Source organism: Helicoverpa zea, chromosome 13 (genome assembly GCF_022581195.2).
Source record: "Helicoverpa zea isolate HzStark_Cry1AcR chromosome 13, ilHelZeax1.1, whole genome shotgun sequence".
Lineage (NCBI taxonomy): Eukaryota > Metazoa > Arthropoda > Insecta > Lepidoptera > Noctuidae > Helicoverpa > Helicoverpa zea.
Window position 1 is genome coordinate 5767339 of NC_061464.1, and position 16763 is coordinate 5784101.

Genomic DNA, 16763 nt, shown 5'->3' on the forward strand with positions numbered 1-16763 from the left:
TGAAGGTATATAATTCGCGCTTTAGGATACTACCCCGTTCTCGTTGGACATAATGTGATGTTATATAGCCTTTGTTACTCGTGGCTAATGTAGCTTTCGAATGGTGAAAGATTTTTTTAAACCGTTCCTCTAGTTTTTGAGCCCATTCATTACAAACAAGCAACGTTTTCTATTATTTCTTTGAGTTGGTTTTTTTTTTTAATAAAAAATTAACTCAAGTCCTTTTTAATAAAAAAAAATAAAAAGTAACTAAAGTCCAGTCCGTAACATACGAGGGATACATCCCAGTTACTCGAAATCCACTCAGAATATTCTGAGGTATAAAAGCTTTTGGAAATGCTTTCCCAAATAATTCCGATATATCATAAATCGTTATAGTTTTGGCAGGATTTTGGTCCATCCAATCGCTACAAGCAGTATCATAATAGGCTTTCAGTGGTCCCAAAACTGTTCTATCTAAAGGCTGTGTTTTATGAGACGTGAGGTATTGTCAAAAGATTTATACCATTCCCTTTAGCGAAGTTTAATGATTCTATGCTTATATGATTGTCGTGATTATCCATTATAATTATATTTAAATTGTACTATATTGGGATTGGAATTTCAGACCTTTACTTCTACAATTTTAGTCCATGCGATTTTAGAGCCTTGAGTGTCTGTAGTTTTTCCAGTTTTTCCCAGTGATAAGGTCTTTAATGATGTAAAAATCACTTTGTCCCATTTCTATTAACCCTTAAAGTCGCAATGTAGTTTCTAAACTACGCAATATTTTAATCGATATTACATACCTATTAAATTACCTATTATCGATTTAACCATAAATACTAGTACCTTGAACCTCTAAATATTTATTACGACTGGCAACTTTGATAATTTTATATTTTTTTATTACTTTTTTCGGCTGTCAAAATTTTGGCGGGTAAAGAAAAAGTGTGAAGGTTTTTGTGCAAATTATATTGTGAATAAAAGTTTTAGTTTTCGAGGTAAGTTCAATATTATTTTTGATTATTGTAGTCTAAATGTTTGTTTTGCGGTTTTATTTTAGAAATAATATAATCGAAAAATTAAATTGTATTAAAAAGTTATTTATTTTTGTGTAGTGTAAAAACAACATTGCGCCTTCTGCGCATGATGTAAAGTATGACTGGAAGAGTAAAACGAATTTTTATTTTTTACAGTATGGCTGGCTTATCGCAAAAAGAGATTCTTCAGACTCTGAAGCTGAAGATGAAGTAAACTATTACCGGTCTGCGCGGGAAATTCAACAAGACCTTGAAGACACCATCCTTGAGGAAGAAAACAATGAAATTGTTGGAGAAAGCCTTGTTTTTCCTGTTACGTCTGAAGATCGAAATGATGAAGACCCCGCTTTACTTTGGTGACGACGAAATTTCCGATCCCCCCCTCATTAGTGACGAAACTCAGGGTAACACTTCTAGTAGTGGACGTAATCAATCAAGACCTCTTATATGGCGAAAAAGGAATCTTATTACCAGTGATGAGGATCTTGTATCCAAGGGAAATACTCAAATGCCCTCTGACGTACTAGAATGTCAGTCCCCTTTAGATTTTTTTCGTTTCGTATTTCGACATTCACTCGTGACAAAGATTGTTGAGGAAAGTAATTTATATTCTACTCAGAAGCAAGTATCAAATCCTGAACACATAGATGAAAATGACCTTTACAAAATAGGTATTCTGATATATAACTCTGTAATCCATTATCCAAATAGAAAACTGTACTGGAATAACAAATTTGGCTATGATCTCATAAAAAATACAATGCCTTCAAAGAAATTTGAGAAAATGTGTTCCATAATTCATTTCAATAACAAAGATAAAAATTTACCCAATACACATTCTGATTATGATAAGCTTTACCTTGTTAGACCTCTTGTAGATAATCTCAACGAACGATTTGGCTTGATACCCATGGAGCAGAGACTGTCTATTGATGAGCAAATGTGCTCGACAAAGATGAGTCATTACATGAAGCAGTACATGCCAAATAAGTCACACAAGTGGGGTATCAAGCTCTTTCTTATATGTAGTATATATGGTTATGCCCATAGATTTGAAATTTATACTGGTCGTGGCAAAACTGATGTGGCTTCATCAAATGAACCAGACTTGGGAGAGGCTGCAAACACTGTTATAAGACTATCCCGTATGGTACCTCGAAGAGTCAACCATATAATATATAGTGACTTCATCCAAACTCCTAAATCTATGTGAGTTTAGGCTAGAATTAGCAGATTCACTTTGTCGGGTTGGTATTCCTATAAATAACGGTGGAAAACGTGGTCGACCAGCAAGTTCTACTTTACAGACTGAAATTGAGCAGAAAAGACGTAAAGGCCAGGTTCAAGCGGCGCCATCTAAAGATTTCCGAATGGATCAAATATCACATTATATCTATATCTATATAATATCACATTGGGCTGTTTGGACTGAAAAGCAAGAAAGGTGCAAATACCCCGGTTGTTCTGGATTCACTTATAGAAAATGTATGAAATGTGGGGTTTCTTTATGTGACACAAAATCAAAAAGCTGTTTTTTTAAATACCACAATGAATAAAAAATAAATAATTTCTTTCTGTTGGTTGCCATACTTCGTGTTGCCCTATTGAACGCGAATTGTAGTTTTTAAACAACACAATGTTTTTTTGCGAAAAAGAATACCTTTTTTCAATAAATATTTTTTTCAATATTTTATTGTGTTTTTTATTGCTATAACTAACAAAAGGACATTGTTCCGGCTCCATACATGTTCTGCCTAAGAACCGTTCGAATGGAAAGTGACTTCTATTAACTCTTAAAATTATATGGAATCCTATGAAATAAGTTTTCACGAACGGACACTTCAGAAAACTAAAATAATTACGAAAAAAGTTAATATTTTGAGGTTATAAATAAAAAATAACCAAGCTTGCGTGAAATATCAGAGTATCTAGTATTATCAAACTACACTATACAAAATATCAACAATACTATGTACAGCTCTATATGTTCTTTTCTAGATCTAGGAAAAGACTACTCTACTAGATACTAGGAAAAAAGATATTACCTAATCAAGTTTAAGATAATTCTTTGACAATTATCATTTTATAAAGTTGCATTTTCTGTCTGTCCCTATGAATGCTTAGATCTTTAAAACTGCGCAATGGATTTGGGTGCGATTTTTTTTAATAGATAGAGTAGGTCAAGAGGAAGGTTTACATCAAGGTTTTACATTGCCACCGTGCGAAGACGGGGCGTGTGGCTAGTTTTCATAAATGCTTAGATTTTTTATGAAAAACAACTACCTAAACGCTTTTGCTTTCAACGTTACGTTTCTAAATATATAGTGAATCCACTTTGGATTTGTGATAAAACGCATAAGTATCCAAAATGGAAGAGTTCCATTCACCACAATTCATAAAATACCTATCGATATTATTACGATAGAGAATTATTTATTTAAATGATTGTTACTACTTTTATATTAGACAGTTACCTAGCTATCTACATGCCATAAGGCGGGAATCGAACCCGCGGTCTATTACCAAGAAGGCACAGACCATACTAAAAATGTCATTACCACACAAAATAATTTAACAGTTAAAGTAAGGTTTACCAATAACAATGAAAGAGGTTTTCGAGGATGTGCAATAAAAACAATATTTATATTCAATTAAAGGTTTTTAATCATCAATATTCCTCAATAATATATTATCTAAGAACTGAGCAGGGGGTTCAATTGAATTTTGGTATCTCGCCCAGCTTAAGTACCAGATAATAGTCATTATGTGGGCACAACAGCCCACTGTTCTACGCTCAACGATACAATTGCAACAGTAATGCCTGATGGTAGGAGCTTCTTACAAAGTACACAATTGCGTCCAACAGTGCATTGCATCTTATTATGCTCGACTGCTTCAGACCAACACGTCGTACATATAAGGTCATGAGCTTCAACCTGTAATAAATAAATACAATAAAACATTAGTAAATGTCAAGTAACTTGCAATTGTGGCAATTGATTTGAAAACCGAGAAATTGTGTGCTTATGAAAACATAAGTAGGTAGTAACATTCTTATCAAAATTAGAAAAACACTTTCGTAGACCACTTACCATACGGGGAACAGTCCATTGTTGTATGCAACGAAGTATATCTTCGTTTTCTAATACCAAAGAACCTCCAGCAGATCCACAATTTACACAATATAAACTATATTCTTCATCCATTGTTGTAATTATAATACAACTAAATTCGATCACAGACAGAGCAATATCCGAAAATGCCAGGAAAATCCAGTCCTTTACACACAGCCGAGTCTACCAAGTACGCAATCTAATCGGAGTCCGTAATCAAGCCAAAATTGTTAGAATAAAACCATGAAACGCATAGAAAATCACAAAAGAAACGATAGTCGCAAAGCAATCAAACTGACTGAAGTACACCAGTGTTGCCAATTACGAAAACTATAATACTCGAATGCCAAGCTAGAAATTCGCGATTTCGCTTAAAAAAGAATAGAATACTAGTTTTTTTCTAGCTAGTCAGTTTAGGTTTTTAAATGAATAAAGTGTTACCAACTAATTTTAATAACCGACTTCGGAAAGGAGGTTCTCAATTCGATCCGTATTTACCGAAATCGCGAAAACTTCCGAAACTGGCAGCACTGGCTGACGGAAACATTTTATAAGGCATCAATAATTGTGACCCAACTTTTTATTTGGAATTTATTTATTTGAAGTGTCCGTGGAATACTAAAATATGTTTCAAGCAATATAAAAATAAATGAAAATTATAGTATAATTTATATTTACATCGGTTCTTAGGCCAAAATTGAACAATGTCCTTTATTTATTTTACATGAAATAAAAAAATTGCGACTTTAAGGGTTAAATTATATTTCTCTCATGTAATCAGTCATCTCAGTAATTTTGGCATTCATTATTACACCATACACTTGGTCAGGTGTATATAAAACTTTGTTTTTCATTGCTCGTTCAATCAACGAATTCATGCTGTCACCCTCGTTTCGACTGTGACCAGTTTACCAGCTACTGTCGTATTATCCTTATCTGCTGTCGCTTTTTCTTCTTCTTTTATTTGACGTACAGTCTTTCGTAGTAAATGCTGTTGATATTTTTCTTCCAATGTAGCCTTTTTAATTCGTCAGCTTGTTCATACAAAGAACACGTTCCACATAAATCTTTCTTTGGTTTAAAAATGAGTAGTTATATTGAGTATTAAATATTGATTCGTATTGACATGCAATTTGTTCTTGTGTATAGTCTTGATTCGGAAACCACAGGGTGTAGAGTCGATACATTTTGGAAATGTTTAGTTCTGCACATAAATATTGTCGCTTGGATCTCTTGTGTGTATGATGAGATTCAACAGATGGAAATAGTTCAATATGTGTCATTATACTCTTTTTTGTAGCTTCGGACATCTTTTGAGGCCTGTTGTTATGAGTTCCTCTTTTGTCTATTAAGCTCTCATCCTGCCAATTTTTTTCTAAAGCTGTAAAAACTACCTGTTCTGAAATTTTCAGAGTACTCAAAAAAAACACTTTACAAACTTGAATAGAAGTTTGTTCCTTCTTGAAATAATATGTAATTGTTTGTGTTCTGTTTTTTTTTCTTCTAAGGTCATACATTTTACAGGTTGTGCTTGAACATGTCTCACAATATATTGCCATTGGAGTTCATGGTCTTTCAGTCTATAAAACGTGTCAAAATATTTCCTGCCGTTGTTCCAATGAAAACGAAATACCACAAAGTTTTTTGCATGAGCATGATGGCCCCATGGTCTTTTGCGAATGCACGTGAGCAAAGGTCATTATAAGCACCTAATTTCAGAGAAACCTCTGGTACATTCAGCTCTGGTAGCTACAGCTCTGGTAGATACCCAGAAGGTACCTAGTTCTACCAACCGCATCGTTATGTCACATTACGATATTATTCGGTGGGAGGAGCGAAATAATCATAAACATGTTATTATTTTAAGTTGAGGTTATGTAGCATTTGTGCTTTTTGATTGTGTTTGTGGTTAGGTTTATTGTGCTTCTTATTGAATACTAGCTTCTGCCTGCGACTTCGTACGCGGATCCTGTCCCTTATGCCAGCGACTACGGGGTCAGCAAAATCAAAGATCTGAATAGTCTGATATTGAATTTTAAGGGCCCGTTGACTTGAAAACAACGGAATACGCATAACCATTAGAAACGTTCCATATATTTAATTTTTGTACTTTAACGGCAAAAGCACAGCAGACTAAACAAAACTCTGAGAACTGAACCGCAATAGACGTGACCATATCGATAAAAGTAGTGATTCTAATTAGTCCGCATTTAGGTTGTGTGTGGCAAAAATATTACACGTATTATTACGTAAAAAAATATTAAATAGATGACAAAGTCGTGGTGACTTAGTGGAAGTCGTGGTGGTTTAGTGGGTAGAGAACCAATTTCTCAAGTATGAGCGTGCGTCTTTGATTCCAGGTCTGGCAAGTACCTGCCAATGCAACTTTTCTAAGTTCGTATGTACTTTCTACGTACATTTTGGATACCATTGACCGTTATTTAGAGGGGATGTTAAACTGTAGGTTTTGGCTTTCATTGAACATTCTTGGCAGTCGTTATGGGTAGTCAGAAGCCAGTAAGTCTTACCAAGGGTTGTTGGGTTGAGCGGGTAACCGGGTTGTGGAGGTCAGATAGGCAGTCGCTCCTTGTAAAACACTGGTACTCAGTTGCATCGTGACTGGAAGTCGACCCTAACATAATTGGGACAAAGGCTCTTGAGATAATAACGACAATAATTATGAGATATAGGCACCGCAGGACATCTGAGGCTGATGACGGGGAGTAGCGACCCCGCGGGGCTATATACTGAGTTCTCCAGGGAGAGTATACTATCCCCCATCTCCGGCCAGTCGGAGTGAACCATGACGGGGGTAGGTCTCACGCCTCTGGCTTGGCTTGGCCGTCCAGAGTGGAGTCGCTAGAGCAGGGGTAGTAGCCCTGCTCGGAGGGTAGGTGCCTCATGGTAAGCACAGGGAGCGCGTAATCTGCGCTTAAAGTCCGCCGAGGTATCCTCACCCTTTAGCCGCTCATGTCCCTGTTGCCCTCTTGTTGCTATTCAGTGACTGGTTCCCGGGGGCCCAGTAAGTGAGGTGGCGAGTCTTCACCTGCCATTTTTACATGTACCTAATACATTGTCATCCACTAATATCCCATCACAATAGCCCAAGTAGTTTTCCTCCATAGTTAGCAATAGTTTAGCACAGAACCGGGGATTGTCCTTGGGTTCATTTCTATAGTGTATAAAGGGATAATCGTCGGTTTTGTGTCACCATTTCATTAAAATTGTCTCAAAAGGGCTCCAGCGTGTTGGCTTCGGCCCCACGTTTGCCTCCCAAAAATTCGGAACTCTGTAGTCCCGAGGTCTGGAAGAGACATACAAAATAATAATGAGATATAGCGCAACAAAGTCGGAGAGTGGGGGCTCGTGACGCCACGTCTAGGTATGTAAAATTTGTACTAAGCAGTGACTTAACGCGAAATTCAAGCGTTGTTGTACCTTCGTTATTATTTGTTTGTGAGAGAGAGAAAAAAAAATCTAAAAGAGGGTTATCTAAAAGACGGACTTATTACTTTTTTGATTCACCATACCTAGGCTATTTCATAACATTCATTTCTATACATTCAAGTGTAGTATTGCTCTTGAAGTTCCACATCTGGTTTTTTACATCTTCAATTTTTATAAGTCAACAGAGAGTGCTTATCAAATTGAACAACTTTTGCTAAAACGTCATACTTCTATATGCTTTAGTCTAGCTGGGCTCCTGGAGTTCCACATCAGGTGTTTTAGATCTTCAATTTGTATAAGTCAATAGAAAGTGCTTATCAAATTGAACAACTTTTGCTAAAACGTCATACCTGTATATGGTACAGAGAAGCTGGGCTCTTGGGGTTCCACATCAGGTGTTCCAGATCTTAAAATTTATTATCTCAGCTGAAAATGCTCATCACATGAAACAATTTTTTCCATGGCACCATTTTTGTATCTCTTATAGTTTGGTTGGTCTGTTGGAGTTCTGCATCAGGTCTTCAAGTTTCGAAGATAAATTATAGCCTATATGTTGACCAGGCTAAATACTGATACAACAAAGAAAAAATCATTGAAATCCGTTCAGTAGTTCGGAAAATTAGCGTGTACAAACAAACAGACATACAGACAAACAGACAGATTTTTTTTTTGGATTTGTGCTCCATTACTGTTTCTAAACCCCACCCAATTATTATTTTTTTAATATATTCAATGTACAGACACAGTTTTTTTACAGATTTATTATATGTATAGATTAATATATTCAATGTACAGACACAGTTTTTTACAGATTTATTATATGTATAGATAAATAACTAGGTATGTCAAAGAAAACACGCGGACCGAATTTTTCGTCAAATGAAAAGGAAATCCTTGTTCATTTAGTTACAAAATACAAGGATCTAGTTGAAAATAAGAAAACGAACGCAGTAACCACTGCGATCAAAAATGAAGGATGGAAGAAACTAGCGGAAGAATTTAACTGTTTGAGTTCATTCTATGTCCGAAACGTAGAACAATTAATAGCCCAAGAGCCAGTGACTGCCAGACCTTCGTTATTTTATAAAGGCTGAAACTTTGTGTGTACATCTGCCTTACAGTGGGTATAAACGATAGACTATTACGAAGTTTGACTGACGGTTGCTTTGGAAGATATTAAAGAAATACATTACCTACTTAGCATTTTTTTTTGACAGTCGTATCCTCTCTTATATTAAAGATTACATCAATAAGGACTTTTTATTGACTTTTTATATGACAGCAATCGTTGATTTCGTACAAGAGAAAAGACTTAGGACATCAAAGTCTGTTTAAAGATTAGGTCATATCTTTTCTCCCGCACGAAATAAACAATTGTTGGCATAAAAAACGTGGTCTATAATGATGTCATTTTAAATATAAACTAAGACATTACAGTCAAAAGATAAAAGTTGGGATAGGTTAGGTTATTTTTAAATATCTTCTAAAGTAACCGTCAGTCAAACTCCGTAGTAGTTTTTCGTTCACACTTAAGGTAGTAGGACCGCACTTAAGCGACACTCCGCAGCAGTGGAGCGATGCGACACGTAACGACACTATAGGTATACCGCACTTGAACTGCAGTGCTGCGACAGTTTGCAGCAAATTTTGTCTGTCACTCGCTTGGCAATTTCTAAAGAAGATGGATGAAACTGATTTGAATGTTATTTTGAGTAAGGTGGACGAAAGTGACTTGGATATTGTAATAGTATCTTTGATTTGTGAAGAAGAAGAAAGAATGGAAAAACAGCAAACAAAAAAGAATAGAAAAATATGGGTTCATGACATTCCGTATTCACGATATGAAGAAGGGGAATATCATACACTTTTGCCGCGGCTTAAAAATGATCAGAAAAGGTTTCACACATACTTAAGAATGTCTCAAAATAGATTTGATGACTTGTTACAAATTATGAAGCCCCTTATAGAAAAACAGGATACATTTTTCCGAAAAGCGATAAATGTGGAAGAAAGACTCATGGTTACAATCAGGTATGTTTTATTTATTTCTTATTTATATCTTAGTAGGTATTAGGTAACTATTTTTTTATTTAATAATATATTTATTCATTATGACACATAATATAATGCACAGTTTTACAAATAAATATATATACAACATACAACTAACTTATCTATACATATAATAAATCTGTAGAAAAGTAATTTTTGTACATTGAAGAAATTGCCAAAAAAAATAGCCTTCATGTTAAAGGATAACTAACAGAACCCATTTCCATCATTTTTGTCATTTTTGTCTGTTTGTCTGTTTATCTGTTTATCTGTTTGTTTGTTCGCGATTCACGTAAAATCTACGAATTCAATGCAGACAATGCTTATATACAAAAATTCTACGTAACTTGGGGTATTACTTAGTTTTTGTTTCATCGAAATCGATTCACTCTATCAAAAGATATGATTAATTTTGTGAATTCAAGATGTAAAATATTACGACACGCAATCTGTTTGTCAAAACTGTACATTTGAATGTTGTACTTATATTAGTTGTTCGGCCTATTATTAATCTTTACACAGAAAATCAAACCTTTATAAGTAACTTCGGAAGAAAAAAAAATATAAAAATTTTGTTTAGCCAAGGTTAAAGTAGCTCCATCTGTGGTAAAAATACATCAAATTTGTCAAAGGAGCGAGGTGGTAAATGACAATTAATTACCATACATTCTTTATTATTATTTCAACAGATGGAGTTGTGTATTTTCTGTAATTCACCATATTTTAACACGTAGTGTAATTTTTCGATAGACATTTCAATAGTGTTTGTCAGTTTGCCGTGCCACATCAAAATCCAACTATAATTATTATTACCTTGATGAAAGGAAAATTAATAGTTCTCAGCCAAATTTAAAACGGTGCCATCTAAATTATTTTTTGAACATTATGTCAAAAATGATGACTTTAGTGGAACAATTAATTATCATTTAAAGTTACAGATGGAGTTCATATCAGGATTTTATTATAAACATAGTTTAGCTTATCTTCCACTAATGGAAGATAAGCTAAACTAAATAATGTGGTGGTCTTAAAACAAATTACTTTGAGTGAGTAGTATTAAGTAGACCTTAATTATTTTTTCTGATGCAAAATATGTGAACTTAATCCTAGAAGAAAGGAAGATCTATCTCTCGCAAGCGCTGCTAAGCGTGAGGTAGGTAATGTAGGCTTCTGTAGCTTTAAAAACAAGCCCAGATACAAAGAGCAGATAAGAAATGGGAGCTTTCTCGATTTAATACCATACACACGTAAAATGCTTTATGCGTCTGGAAACGAACAAATTACGCGTCGCATACCAGAGACATGCTTACTTTCAACTTCTGATCGCAAATACACTGTTCACGATTACGAACAGTCTCACTAAGACCCGAGCCAAGTCTAAAAAGACACCTTTTATATAAAACTACGTTTGATGTCATTCAATTACAAAGACAGAATTGTTCTCTGTTGCAAATCCTATCCACCTATATCCTATCCTAATCCAGCATGCATTGCAGGTGTGCATTGCACAAAAACCAATGGTATCCTATTAGAGAAGTCAAAAGAGTCGGCCTGCCAACGTCAGCTTTTGCGCTAAGCAAGTGTTCTTAATAGTACCATCAGAATTACATTCATCGTTGAATGAGGTGAATACATTTTCAGAAACCACAATAACAGGAGGAGCCAAAGCGTATGATCGCTTCATAGAGCTCTGATTGGCCCCAGGTGACCAACTCAGGTCTGATTTGTTCGTTCATCAGATCTTTGAAAGTATTTCGGTGGATGATTACTGTCGTCCTATTTACGTGTGACACAAAATATGGTATATAAACGTTCTCCGCAAGAGCGAAATTTTCCCGGTGTGTGGTAGTGACGCACAGTATACAACACTGCTGTTTCTTTTGATTTGCTGGCTCCACCAAGAAATGACAAATTGCGAGCGTACATTTTGAAAATCTTGGCAAAACTGCAGGTTTCAAGTACGAACACATGAAGTGGACTCTCACAGATACGTACATTTTGCCTATTCGTGAACTAATGCAAACATTTCGGTGGAGTCCCTCCCGGTTTAGACCTAACCCCACATTAGGCGTGCGCGATCCTCGAGCGTGTGAGTAGCGCGTGCGTCGCGAGCACACTGCGTGAGCGTCGCGTTTTGCTGCCCTGCGGCATTTGCAGCGCGCTCGACTTGACGTTTAACTGCTAAGGCGTTTAGCGGGCGGCGGGGATAGCGGGCGAAGGGGTAAGAACGCAACTCGAGCGCCGCGTGCTCGCCGCGAGCGCGTCGCTTGCACTCTTCACACATGCCGCAGGGCAGCAAAACGCGACGTTCACGCAGCGCGCTCGCGACGCCCGCGCTACTCACACGCCCGAGGATCGCGCACGCCTAATGTGGGGTCAGCCTTACCATAGTGAGTAAGTGCACAGAAAATCCCCAATTCATACAAGTCATACAAGTGTTTCTCCCCAGTAGTGAAACTATCCTACCCTATGCGTCTGCTGATGATGATGACTCATTTTATCATCCATCCAGCTATTCCCCAACTATGTTGGTGTTGGGCTTCCAGTCACCGAAGTGTTTGAGTACCAATATTTTGCTTGGAGCGACTACCTATCTACCTATCTTCAATCCAGTCAACTACACAAGACGACTGACAGACTTTCTGGCTTCTGATTAGTCGCAGCAGCTGCAGAAAATGTACAAATGACAGCTTTGTCAGACTCAAAGCATATAGACATAGATTATAGCTATTTCCTGTGAAAATTACTTACGCACCATACGTAATAATTTTCCAAATTGGCTGACTAGATCCAGAGATTTCCACAACGTCACAAACTTTACTTCTTTTGTTTAGATAAATGGTCACATCCACAACACAACCTTGGTCATTGAATCTATGCGACTGCGAAGTGGTAATCCTAATTATACTGTCACGTGAAAGAATGCACCTACGGGATAAGTAGTATTTTGACTATTCTATATTGCCCACGCAGACGAAGTTGCGGGCAACAGCTAGTTACCTAATATATACACTTACTATAAATAAAAATATTTAAAAAATTGCATCAAAAAACTCCTCCTCATCGCTGCCCACCGGGAGTGTACCCAAGAGGCTGGCAGCATTGCCACGTTGGATGGCAATGCTTACTTTTTGGCCAAAATAAAAACCAGCCCTTGGGTCACCTGAAGTGTCAGCAAGTCGCTTAGCGATATCCTTATATAGGAGATGAGCACTTGGACCCCACGGCCCGAGGGTTTCAACCCCAAACGGCTCAAAGGTATAGTTACCCACCAGGGTACTATATTTGCGCCGTTTGAGGTCCTCTGCAGCCGCAGCAGCGGAACCAGCACATCGCGCCGAGCTAGGAAGGTGAGATGGTGCAAGAGTATCGACACAGGTCGCGTCCCATACTAAAGACCTACCCATCTTCCACGGGAACAACGACATACCGTCTGGTCTTTTGCCATCGTCGCGTGCCAGACCATTGGGTTCTAATATGGCTGGAACGCCGACGGCAACAAGAGCGCGACGGATTATGTCATTGATATTCGCATGCCGTGCAAAACGGCCGGCGCTGCGGCTACATGACAAGCCGTGGTGTCCAAGGCTGCTGACAGCTTCACCACATGGGCAGCGGTGAGGAGAGCAGCACGGAGCACCCAATCGCAAGCAAATAGCTAGCCGGAAAGTGGTGTCGTCAAACAAGGTGCCTATGTTTAACGACGGAAGTGCCAGAAGCCATAAACCCGACTCCCATTCGCCCACAGCCAGAAGGCGCGCTCGCTCTGCAGAAGAAATTGACGTATTAATCAGATTATTCCGTGTAGCTCTGCAGAGCGGCTCATCCCACTGTCTCTGAGAGGATGGGTTGACGGGTAGATCAATATTCGGGCAGGTGATTTTCCAAGCCTCTACAGCCTCAGCAGCCAGGCTCAGCCAGGCATGGTACCTCGCAATTGACCAGTGTGGAAGGGAGAATTTTCCTGGTCAATTTCTCAGTACCACGGACGGAGGATATAAAGGCCGGTAAACTTATACTAGAAATTTTGCGGACGCCAAGCCCTCCCATGCGAATGGGAAGAGTAGCCTGAACCCAGGCTCGGTCGTCTAGGGCCACATTTAAAATTGATGATAATGTGTGTCTGATAATTTTGTCAAGTTGTTCCAAAAGGTTTGTGTGCTTCCATAGAGTGGAAGCGCGCAAATAGTATGTTAATTTTGGGCCAAAACAACAATATCTAATGATTGTAATGGCTGAGTGCATGTTAATTTGGAGCAGCCTTTCCGAAATATGATTGAAATTTTGTATTTTGTCCTGAATAAAATTCGAAAATGAATTTTCATATATTGGGGAACCAAGGAGACAAAGAGAGTCCTTATCAATTAATTTAATATCCGGGGCTATTGCATTGAATTTTGAAAGTGTGTCTTGTCTGTCAGTATTTTCCGGTACAAAAAGTTCGCATTTGGAGTAATTTAGATTTAGACCTATTTCTTGAAATTTGTTTTGGAGAAAAGAAAAATCACCAAGTACTGCATCTACTTTGCCCCCCAAGGTTCCGTCATCAAGGTACCAAACGTTGAATTCCGAATTTAGCTGCCGAATTATTGGGTTTATGGCTAAACTGAAAATCACAGGCCCGAGTGGGTCACCCTGCTGACAGCCAACAGAAGATTCCAGAAGGTTGTCCTGATATAGTAATTTAGATGGATGTCTGTAGCATTGCCAAATAAAACTGTAAATTTGGGGTAACTCTTTTTTCGTTTCTGCCAGCAAGGTGTCCCTATTGACTGAATTAAAGGCATTCTTTATGTCAACCTTCATTATGACCTCTCCTTTGCCACAATTTAAATAGGTCGATAACGCGTGCACGGCAGCCTCGCAGCCCCCTCTTGAGCCGTAACCCAGCTGAAGGGGCTGAAATTTTTCCGAAACACCCTCACTACAAAATTTACAGCAAATCTCATAATAATCATAATTATTCATTAATTATTGTTCCTCATACTCGCTGATAACGTTTTCCGAAATCAGATAGCCATCAGGTGTTAATATGAATCTGTTTTGTGAATTGTCCAAAACAATTTGGGATTCGTTGTTGGCAACACTAACAAAAGTTTCCTGACTTAAATTATCAGCAGGCTGAACATGAAAATCTTGTGTTTTTGGTTTTAATACAGAAAATAGTTGCTTTGGCTTCGATAAGGATGGAGTTGGAGAATTCTGTAGTGTTTTAGCCTCAGATGAAGTTATTTTATTTAACCCTGAAACTAAACTAGACGGAGGTTCTACAAGTTCTTTACTGAAATCATCAGATGGATATTTTCTTGCTACTGTTTCTGTTTGGTCCATGAATGATGTCGAGTTTCTTGTTAGGTGTTCATATTCTAAATCTGATACAATCTCATAAACTTTTTTTTTGCCTTGAACTGTAGGTCTGGAGGCAAGGTTTTGACGGTATCTGCCATAGCTTTAAAAATGAATGAATTGGATCTCCAGATTCCAATGCTGTTGGTGTTGGCCGTGAAGCTAAATAATTCTGTAGAGCACTGGCTACCGAAAGCTGTTGTGTCGGCTGTGTTTGGTTCTTCTTCCTCGCAGTAACACATTTGTGCATCGTTGATGACGCCGATGAAGTAGGCTCAGGAGAGTTCGCCATTAGCTCTGGGAGAGAATTGTCGCTTGTGTCAGCATTTTCAAAGTTATCTTTTGTTGTCCTCTCATGCAAATATGGTATTAAAAACTCCATTTGACGATCGAACTTCCATTTTTTATTTTTTGTGGCACCAGCTCCACTCTTCGATTTTCGATTTTTAATATTTCGATGATAACTGTCTCTCAAAGATTTCCATTTTTCTTTGCACACAATATCTGAAAATGAAAATGTAACATTTTTGTCATTATTTCAGGTTCCTTGCTACTGGACATTCGTTCAAGACCATCGCAAAATCTTTTCGTTTGGGTTATACAACCGTGCAAGAAATTGTACATACTACTTGTGTAGCTTTGTGGGAAGGGTTGTCCAAAATAGTCATGCCCATTCCAGATGAACAGAAATGGATGAACATTGCAAAAGAATTTTACGAAAAATGGAACTATCCCAACTGTATTGGTGCACTAGATGGGGAGCACATAGAAATTTTCGCGCCACCGAATAGTGGCTCACTATTTTTTAATTACAATTCTTTTCAATTGTACTACTTGCTCTAGTGGACGCAAATTACAAATTTATGTGGGATTGAATATTTCTGAACGATTGAGATGTGTGTAAGATGATGGACGTTTCTAAACGAATGAGTGGGAGTAAGAGGGAATGAATGAATGAGAGTGAGAGATTGGGTTTGAGAATTTAATTTAAAGATGGAAGAGTTAACAGATGGTCGATGTACCTAACGATTTTAAGTAAAAACACGAATAAATAGTATAGATTGAAATTCAAAGGTTATTATTGAATTACGCAAGTATTCCACGAACCCTGATCCCCACATTTATATATGTGAATGTTGGTGATCTGGGTAAAAATAGTGATGCAGGGATATATTCGCGATCAAAACTAGCATTATCATTGGAATCCAATACTTTGAATATACCAGGCCCTAAAGAATTACCTGGATCGCCAAATAAACTACCTCACGTGATAGTTGGGGATGAAGCTTTCCCACTAAAAACTTATTTAATGAGACCTTACCCTGGGACACAGTTAAATGACAATTAATGAAATCAATCAAATAATCAAATCAAATAATGAAATCACATTGGCTTTCCCATACTATTACTTACTAAAAAGTTGATGAAAATAAATATCTTGTACCAACTCAGAAAGATGTATGAAATTTACTTACTTGATACTCCCATTTCCTCGCCAATTTCCCTCCAAATGTTGTTTTTCCTAAGAGAATTCATATAATGTTCATTTTGATGATCATATATCTCAGGATACTGACTGACTAACATAATTAATTTCTCTTCGTCGAAAGCCATTTCAAACACGACTTCTCGTTTAAACCAAAACTTGAAAAAAGTGAAGTGTCGCGTCGCTTGCTATATTGCACTTAACGGCAGCGGAACTACGCGACGCGACAGGTTGCGACACTTTTGGTCAGTTGCCCAACTTTGCCGCTGAGTGTCGCGTCGCGTAGTTCCGCTGCTG

The 16763-nt window shown here is 37.5% G+C and overlaps 2 protein-coding genes across 2 annotated transcripts; one reads left to right on the forward strand and one right to left on the reverse strand.

Moving 5' to 3' along the window:
* Positions 1-8914: 8914 nt before the first annotated feature.
* On the forward strand, positions 8915-16015 carry LOC124636100. Its single transcript, XM_047172050.1, has 2 exons — positions 8915-9613; positions 15523-16015. The coding sequence occupies exons 1-2, from the start codon at positions 9264-9266 to the stop codon at positions 15821-15823; spliced, it is 651 nt and encodes a 216-aa protein (XP_047028006.1). The 5' UTR covers positions 8915-9263; the 3' UTR covers positions 15824-16015.
* LOC124636101 lies at positions 14176-16698 on the reverse strand. The gene is made up of 2 exons (XM_047172051.1): positions 16456-16698; positions 14176-15484 (listed from the first exon to the last, which is right to left on the reverse strand). The coding sequence occupies exons 1-2, from the start codon at positions 16592-16594 to the stop codon at positions 15018-15020; spliced, it is 606 nt and encodes a 201-aa protein (XP_047028007.1). The 5' UTR covers positions 16595-16698; the 3' UTR covers positions 14176-15017.
* Between the last annotated feature and the right edge of the window lie 65 nt (positions 16699-16763).

What these genes read in the sequence shown, in the direction of transcription:
- LOC124636100 (XM_047172050.1), top strand. Translation starts at nt 9,264, where the DNA reads ATGGATGAAACTGATTTGAATGTTATTTTGAGTAAGGTGGACGAAAGT. An exon ending in AGACTCATGGTTACAATCAG is followed by an intron (nt 9,614 to 15,522) that starts GTATGTTTTATT and finishes TCATTATTTCAG; the next exon opens with GTTCCTTGCTACTGGACATT.
- LOC124636101 (XM_047172051.1), bottom strand. Translation starts at nt 16,594, where the DNA reads ATGGCTTTCGACGAAGAGAAATTAATTATGTTAGTCAGTCAGTATCCT. An exon ending in CGAGGAAATGGGAGTATCAA is followed by an intron (nt 15,485 to 16,455) that starts GTAAGTAAATTT and finishes TTTCATTTTCAG; the next exon opens with ATATTGTGTGCAAAGAAAAA.